An 8,900-nucleotide genomic window follows, 5' to 3' on the forward strand; every position below is an offset into this window, starting at 1 on the left:
GCGTTATCGGTTACAATTTTTCATTGTTTAATAAACCAAAGCCAAAAACCAACGAATGCAAAAGTTCATTTATCTATAATTCACATTATTCAACAGTATTTTTAAGCTATTTTAACAAAAATTATCATTTTTCTAAGTTTATTTTGTAAATGATTTCGAAATGTACTGCTTGGCAACACTGTGTGCTGAGAGAGCAATCAATCAGCTGGGTCGGAATTACGGAATTTTTTTAATAATCGTGAAATAAAATCTACGGTACTACGATACGGAAGGAAGGAGGATGGGGTTCTCAATAGTTTGATCGAAACAGCTGAGTCGGAATTGCGTTTACGGGCTGCACTGTTTTCAGCATAAATCGAAATACTTCGTTTTTGTTCATATTTTTATTTTCATTTGCAGGCATCCGGCAACACTATACTGTTGTCAATTCCAATGAATTGTTATTCTCGTTTAAAATTGGAAAGTGATGATGGTGGTAAATCCGTTTGAATTTTATTTTCATTAAAATACGTTCAATACAAGTTTAAAAATAAGCAAAAACACGCGTGTGACTGTATATTTTGTGAATTTAAGTGAAGTTTAGAAAAAGGTTTATTATAAAGTGCCGAAATATAGTGAAGTTCCCGAGGGCACTTTGAAGCCAATTAAATACAAAACTATTACAATTTTCATTAAATAAATCATTACACTTTACCTAAAATATCCCATGTTACATTATTACAAACCCGATTTTAATACATTTTTACAATATTTTCTACAAGAACTCGGCAAATATTGGCAATAATTCAAATAGGATGTTCATAAAAATGTATGCAATGTTCAAGTACCGAACTAAAACGTAATACATTTTTATATAATTTTTTTATCAGTATATTTATTTTATTGCCAGTATTTACGGAATTTCTTAGGGAAGTACAATTAAAATATATTAATATGTGTAAAGAAAAACTAACCCAAGTGTGAACTCGTATACTTCCGTGTCTTTAGTGATAGAAGACACGCAAGAAGGGCAACAGTATAAAAGTGTTTTTGGTTAATAATTTCTGACCCGTGAAAAAAATTGGCTGTGTTCGTAAATGCAACATGACGCGCAAACTACAATTGCATAACAAACAGAACGTTCAGAAATGCCAATATGGCAGCACTGTAATAATCAAGCGTTCAAAAAGACAACAATTCTATCAGTTGTCACTCATAATTTCTATCAAAAAATTGTTTACTGCATTTAACTACGATGTCTGATGAAAAGTAAGTGCAAAACTGTTTTATTTTGATTTTTGTATTGAAATTTAGTTAAATTATGTTAATAATAATTGTATAAATTATTATTTTTAGTGAAAATCTCAGTAATTCGGAGACACAGTTATTGCTAAGAGTACGGTTGAATATGGAGGACGAGTTTAAATCGGGTAGAAGGAAAAAAAATGTATTGTGGAAGAAAGTTGTGATCATAATAACTAATCGCATCTTCACTTGGGGTAGGTATGTTAAAATGCGCTCCATCTAAACATCCTATAACAAAAGGAAAGGGACTTTCTCTGCTATTTTCAAAATTTGTCATGACCTCTTGCTGACGGTCAACAGAAGGCCATTCTATTTCGCTTTTAAGATTACAAATGGCTTGGATTGTTTTATTAAATACACGGTGTGATGTTCCTTTTGCAATGTTGAAGCGATCCGAAAGCTGTTGGAACGGCACCCTGCTATTGCATAGCTTCCATAATGTCATGTACAGACAGTTCTCTAACGAATGACCATCACGGTCAAGCCTTGCAGTTACCCAGTGTGGAGTCAAAGCCTTTTCCAAAGCCTAATTAAAGTGAAACTATAAATTATTAATTTTCATAAAACTTATAAAACCTTACTTTAAAAGTGGCCCATTTCATTCGGAAATGGGAATAGAAAATGTCCTCGGGAAACGACTTTATTGTTTTAATAAACGATTTGTTTTTAGGTATTTTTCTTTTTAAAGACAAACATTTGTACCTAAACATTTTTCTCTTTGACTTCAATAGCCTTCTTTTTCTTAAATTTAAAGAAAATCTATCTTTTCTTTGCTCACAAATTTCGTCTAGTGTTAGATTCAGCAAAATTTCCATTTTAGTATTATACGCGTTCAAAAATGCAAACAAACGTATTTGCAAATTGTCAAAAATTGTATAAGAAGTATCAAATGTCAAACTTGCAGTGTTGCCACTGATGCTTATGCTGCAAGTCATGTCGCATTTACGAACACAGCCATTATTTCGCTACTTCAGATTATTAATAATGGGCGATTGCTAATATGCATTTATTGGTACCCCCTTGACTTTTTTGATATATTTTTCCATGTATCCTATATATCGAAAAATTACCCAATTCGGTATTCGAGTACCTTTATAATAATCTAAGCTAACCAGGAAAAATATAGTTTTAATGGAAATTGATAACAATCTTTTGTTTTAAGCAAATGAAAATTTTTTTATAAATAACTTTCTAGTTGTTGTTGTAGCAGCGTAAACATTCCCTATGCACATACGAGGAATGCTGCTGAAGTGACAGTCCTGCGCCGGATATGAATCCGGGTCGTTCTGGTTACGTAGAACCGACTGCCGTGGGAACAGCCACTTTTTAATAAAACCATCCAGCTATTATTACTACTTAAAGAAAAAAGTGACGTTATAATATTCCTTATGAGAGCACTGCCAAATTCAATCACACTTTGTTAAATTCAATATATGTATGTATTTTGGGTACTACTTCTTATCCGAAGCCGATATTGCACCTCTGCCCTCTTCCTAATACTCGGCTGATTAGCTGTCGAAATATTGAAGATGATATATCGCGCCGAACGTGTTGTTTAGAAATATGGACCAATAGCTCCGTATCATTTGAACTTAATTATGCGCTAAAAACAATAAATAAACAATATTAAACTTCAAAGTAGTATTTATCATATAAAAATTTACTTTTTCTCCACAGTGAAGACTTTAATATTGCCCTTGATTAGCTAGTGATGATCAGATTGTGAACATTTTACGAGAGAATGCGTGACGTTGGCATGGTTTGAGGCAAATCTATTGAAGGTGGTGTTGGTAAATCAGCTGATTTGTTTTTTTCTTTCGCCGTGTCCATGTGCCTGTCAGCTCAGAATTAAACAAGGCGAATTCATTATTTGTTTGCTAGTTTCCCAATACTTTGCTTTGGCAATCAAACGTACAGCACATTGTTGTTAGTCTAGTGCCACCACCTTTAATGAATGCGCCTTGGAATGGTTGCAGAAATTTTGTGACAAAACGTAATGCCAACTTATAAAAAGTAAAGCTGCAATTAGTTGTGCCGCACCATAACGCCATAGCCACAGCTGCAACATTACAGTATTTGTCTATTAGTCATCCCATAACCACAAACAGCTGATATTGAAGTAGAATTAATGACAACATTTGCATTTGTTCATAAAAACATGAATAATTTTCCACTAAATCAATTAATTTTTCATCGTTCATTCATAATATTCCAATTTTTATCGGAAATATCAGAACAAATGTGAAGTATTTTACAGCTGATTATGGTTACGGGAAAACCCAAAATTCAGTGGATACATTACGCTACAGTTGTAATTGGCATTATAGTCCAGTCAAAAGAGGATTTAACTTAGTAATTTTAGGAGTATGCGAGTTTATGGTTTTATTATGTAAAGCCCATCACTGTGAACTTAAATTTCAGTTTTCGGGGTCGGGGGTTGTGTCCCGCGGCCGCCATCTTGGAAATGAGGGTGCAACTGGTTTTTTGCGATTATCTCGCGAATTTCGAAAGTTACGAAAATTTTGTAAAATACTTTTTTGTAGATAATAATATTATCTACAACTTTCATTCAAAACTTTTTATTGTAAAATTAATCATAAAAAAGTTAAAAACAAAATTACGCGAAAAATTAAGGGATGAATTTTTTTCAAGCGTAATAACTTTTTTTTTTACCCACAAACTCAAAATTTACATACCATTAATCCATATATTTCAGGCCCTCAAACCCAAGAAAATTAGTAATCGACTATATCATGTCTATGTTATCTCAATCTATTTTCAGGTGTAGGAAAATTTAGAAACATGAAAATTTCAAAATGCGATATCTCAGCGAAAAAAAATGATATTTGAGCAAACAAAACGCCATTTGAAAAAAGAAGGCTTGTATTTAAAGATGCCATCCTTTAATTTTGGTGAAAGAAAACATCTGCAAGGCTACATAACCTCAAATAAGGGCAAATATGGTGTTTTTTGCACTTTTAGGTTAGGATATCTCGAAAACCAGAGCAATTCTGAGGCAAGATTTGGATTCCACGCATCATAAACCTTCGGAAATATATAGTCTGGCTTCTGGGTCTGAATGTTGGTTAAATTTTGTCGGCCTATGTAATCATGTACGCGCTTCGCTAATGTATTGGTTGCTCCGCTTAGCAGCTCATAAGACTAAATAAAGATAGCGAAAAAAACTTATGGACAAAAATGTTCACAAAAGAATGCTCTATAAAAAAGCTCTGATGTATATTTTCCATAAAATCAATAAAAAAAAGATATTACGCTTGAAAAAAATTCATCCCTTAATTTTTCGCGTAATTTTGTTTATAACTTTTTTATGATTAATTTTACAATAAAAAGTTTTGAATGAAAGTTGTAGATAATATTATTATCTCCAAAAAAGTATTTTACAAAATTTTCGTAACTTTCGAAATTCGCGTGATAATCGCAAAAAACCAGTTGCACCCATATTTCCAAGTTGGCGGCCGCGGGACACAACCCCCGACCCCGAAAACTCAAATTTAAGTTCACAGTGATGGGTTTTACATAATAAAACTATAAACTCGCATACTCCTAAAATTACTTAGTTGGCTATTTTTTTTTGTCTCTTTTGACTGGACTATTATGGTGAGGCACAGTGATGCCCATATGTTTGATCAGAACAGCTGATTGCTATGGTGACGGTTATAGTTACGGTACGGCAGCACTAAGTTTTAAATGGTGACCGCGAACGTATACAAATGCAAATAAAATAAAATATTGTGTGCACTCGGAATACATGATTTATTAATGTGGGGTTAGATCAGTTCAATTCCTAGTGTTAATTAAAGATGGGAGTTTAATAGGAGTTTTATAGCATCAAACAAAACAACCACTACATTCAAATTTGTAACATATCTCATATGTACTTTTATGAATAAGATGAGCCAAAAATACATATTCAAGTCGATAGAAAACTTTCAGAATACAAAATCAAATTTATATAAAACATTGCAAATAGTACCATAATTACACCGTATCATTTCTTCTTAGCATCTTTTAAACCGGCACCGGCGTTGAACTTGAAGAATATTATATCGCCGTCTTCAACGACATAATTACGTCCCTGTTGGCGATATTTTCCAGCTGCTTTTGCAGCAGCTTCTGAGCCCTCCTCTTTGAAGTCATGGAAATGCATTACTTCAGCCATAATAAAACCTTTCTCGAAATCAGTGTGAATGCGGCCAGCGGCCTGTGGTGCCTTGGTACCTTTCTGGTAACACAAAAGTAAAACTCATGCTGGAATTATATACATTTTTTTATGCTAGCTGAATCTTGTATACCTGAATCGTCCATGCTTTGACTTCATCTGCTCCAGCGGTGAAGAAGTACTCCAGTTGCAATGCTTTATAACCTGTCACAATTATTTTATCCAACTGACTTTTGCATTTTACTTCCTCTTCGTACTGCTTTTGTTCTAAATCATCTTTCTCCAGTAATGTGTGCTCAAAAGCACCAGAAAATGGAATAATAACTGCGCCCGGATCATACTTATCAACCCATTCCTTAATTTTCGGCAACCACTTGTTCTTCTTACGTATGAAATCCTTGTCCGATAAATTCACCAGATAAATCACTGGTTTCGATGTAAGGAATAGATATTTATTGAGTGTTTCAATCTGTTAAAAAAGATGTCGAGTATTAATTCAAAGAACAAGTAGTATATAAATATTTACGCCACATACATCATGAGCATTCCAGTCGGCAAATCGTAAGTGCTTTTTTTCATCTACCAAGATGCCCTTAATTTTTACCATTGAATCATATTCGGGTTTAAGCTTCTTGTCACCACCACGCGCCACCACTTTTTCTAACTTATCTAAATTCTGCAGCAACTTCTCTTCATCCTTAAGGCGTAATTCTTCCGAAATTATATCTAAATCACGTACGGGATTCACTTCACCTTCCACATGCGTGACATCAGGATCCTCAAAAGCACGACACAAGTGGAAAATGGCATCACAAGCGCTAATATGCGATAAGAAGGCATTGCCAAGACCTTGACCTTCAGACGCACCCTTCACCAGACCGGCAATATCAACAACATTGAGGTAGGCAGGCACCCTCCTGAAATGTTCAAATAAATGGTAATATTAAAAAAATACATTTTGTACAAATTTTAATTGAACTCACGAGGCTGGCTTATGATAATCACATAGGAAATCGTAGCGCTCATCAGGCACTGGTACCCTACGTAAAGAAATAAAAAAGAAAATCAAATTAACGCGAAGTTCAACAAGTGGCATCAATTTATTTCTGCAACTTCGATATGCTTAAATATAACATTTACTTAAGTTTATCATAATTGAACAACTTAAATAATAACGAGCCTAGTACAAAATCTTGATTTTCTATGTTGGTTAGTCAAAACTTGTTTTTCTGATGCGACTATAGCGCAGGCGATATGATAATGCACTTCAATGCAGCCAATCATTACAATTTTCTATAATTTCCTGTAATTTTAAAATGTCCTCCGGCATTGATAGCCGTTTCGCTTAAGAGCCAATCACCTTTTAGCATACACCAGCCAACCCAATAGACTGCTTTAGGTTATCTGCGCGCTGTCGAATAATCATCAGAGCATTTTCGAAGCAATTTACTGTTTTTTTTTACGTTCCCACTACTTCTGCCAGCTTGCAGACACAAATGAAATCTTTGAAATTTTAGCACAAGCGGCCGCGAAGCAATTTGCATATGAAATTACCAACGCCCATTATGGCTTCTTTTACTTATTTCACATTTTTTGCAGTGAAGCAAAATTTTACAACAAAAAAAAAAAAAAAAGAACTGGGAGGAACCTACTTCTACAGTGGCCAACGGCAGCACTATTTTTCCTAGAAACGAGTTTTCGCAGGCTCTATGCAGCAGAATAATTTTCAGAAAATTACAATAATTTCAAGCTGCTTTTGACTATGACATGGCGGAAATCTATGAAAAGGAGTTGCTAAAACTAAGGAGTGGCCAACGTAGATAAAAAAAAAAGGTATTTGACGAGCTGAATAAGGCACACCTTCATATGACCTTACAGCACTGCTTGTGCTTGCAGCAATCTACGTAACATATTATTCCTATTTTCTTCATTTAAGTGGCTCACTTTAAGTTATAAGCAAATTATTATAATAACAAATATAAAAAAACCTATGTATGTTCCGCACGACTCAATAAGAGAAGCAGACAAATGCTCAACGGTTCTAGGCATAACAGATAATTGGGATACTTATTCTCATTTGGATCGATGGTGCAGAAAGGGAAGTTCTCCGCTGGTGCCGCACTTTTGGTCAGTACGTTAAAGAACGTCGACTTGCCCACATTGGGCACTCCAACGATACCAATACGTAGATTTGTGCCAATACGACCAATCAACGGTTTACGTTCGGGTTCTTCATGCTTTTTTGGTGGCATTGCTTTGTTTTACGTGTCTGGAAAATAAGAGAAGATGAATTAGTAGTGCAACCATGCTTTGTGTTTGTAAACGAATTTTGTCTATTTTTGGTAAGTAATTGTATCGTTGGCAGCAGCATTTGCAAACGGCTGCTGTTGTTGCTTCCTGAACATAACCTCAACATGTATAGGAAATTACCTTTAGGTATTTTTCAAAGTGTAGATGTATGTTGGCGCAGTAAAACTGAGTTATAAATAAAAAATAAAGGTTTATTATAATTCAAAACCAATAAATCACTTAAAAATTACTTTGCTTTTGCTTCCCAGCCGGCAATGAATCAATCAATACGAACGCACACATTCACGGAAAGAAACGTCAATTGTAAAACATGCGAAGCTGTCACTGGTTACTACTGTGAATATTTGCAATAGAAAAACGAAAACATTCACAATGAAAAGTAAAATCGGAAAAGTTCGTTAGAGAATAATATGCGAAAAATGTCTTTTAAAGTTATTCTTCTCAATTGTATGCTTTTTGGTAACTAGCTAAATACGTGCTAAATATCATGCACACATTCTTATGATGTAAAATATAAGGTCAGCCCACAAGTTCGTGCGTTTTTTAAAGGTAGTTTTAAAATTAATAAAATAGATGTTTAAAGTATTTATAAATCAATAATATATTTTCCTTCATTACTCACAATGTCTTCCCAACGTTTAGACAAATTTTTAATTCCCTGTTCAAAACATTTGTTGTCCTGGTAGCCAAAATACGCTTCGATATCCCTTTTTATAGCTTCTTTTGAGGAGTAGTTCTTGTTACACATGTGGGATTGAAGCCCACGGGAAAGGTGATAATCACACGGTGCAATATCCGGAGAGTATGGTGGATGCGACATTAGCTCCCATCTAAGCTCGTTCAGCTTGCCTTATGTTTGCCTTGCGGTATGAGGTCTTGCGTTGTCGTGGTGGAATAAAACTTTGCGTCTATTCACTAAAGACGGTCGATTTTTTTAAGAGCCTCATTCAGGTTTGATAGCTGATGGGGATAATAATCAGTAGTTATCATCTGGTTTGGTTCCAGAAGTTCATAATAAACAATACCGGCCATATCCCCCCAAATAGACAGGAGAATCTTCTTGGGATGAAGGCCATCTCTAAGGGTCGGCTCTGGTGTTTCATCTTTATCTAACCATTGGCGTTTC

General features: G+C 34.6%; 1 protein-coding gene across 1 annotated transcript; it reads right to left on the reverse strand.

Moving 5' to 3' along the window:
- Positions 1 to 5,154: 5,154 nt before the first annotated feature.
- On the reverse strand, positions 5,155 to 8,104 carry LOC128858195 (obg-like ATPase 1). The gene is made up of 7 exons (XM_054094252.1): positions 8,005 to 8,104; positions 7,895 to 7,939; positions 7,536 to 7,733; positions 6,448 to 6,508; positions 6,000 to 6,381; positions 5,598 to 5,933; positions 5,155 to 5,527 (listed from the first exon to the last, which is right to left on the reverse strand). The coding sequence occupies exons 3-7, from the start codon at positions 7,714 to 7,716 to the stop codon at positions 5,294 to 5,296; spliced, it is 1,194 nt and encodes a 397-aa protein (XP_053950227.1). The 5' UTR covers positions 7,717 to 7,733; positions 7,895 to 7,939; positions 8,005 to 8,104; the 3' UTR covers positions 5,155 to 5,293.
- Positions 8,105 to 8,900: the final 796 nt, after the last annotated feature.

The sequence above is a fragment of the Anastrepha ludens genome, chromosome 3 (assembly GCF_028408465.1).
Source record: "Anastrepha ludens isolate Willacy chromosome 3, idAnaLude1.1, whole genome shotgun sequence".
NCBI lineage: Eukaryota > Metazoa > Arthropoda > Insecta > Diptera > Tephritidae > Anastrepha > Anastrepha ludens.

Coding starts and splice junctions, on each gene's coding strand:
- LOC128858195 (XM_054094252.1), bottom strand. CDS start 7,716: ATGCCACCAAAAAAGCATGAAGAACCCGAACGTAAACCGTTGATTGGT. Junction 5,934..5,999: donor CCGACTGGAATGCTCATGAT/GTATGTGGCGTA, acceptor CTTTTTTAACAG/ATTGAAACACTCAATAAATA. Junction 5,528..5,597: donor TCAAAGCATGGACGATTCAG/GTATACAAGATT, acceptor TTGTGTTACCAG/AAAGGTACCAAGGCACCACA.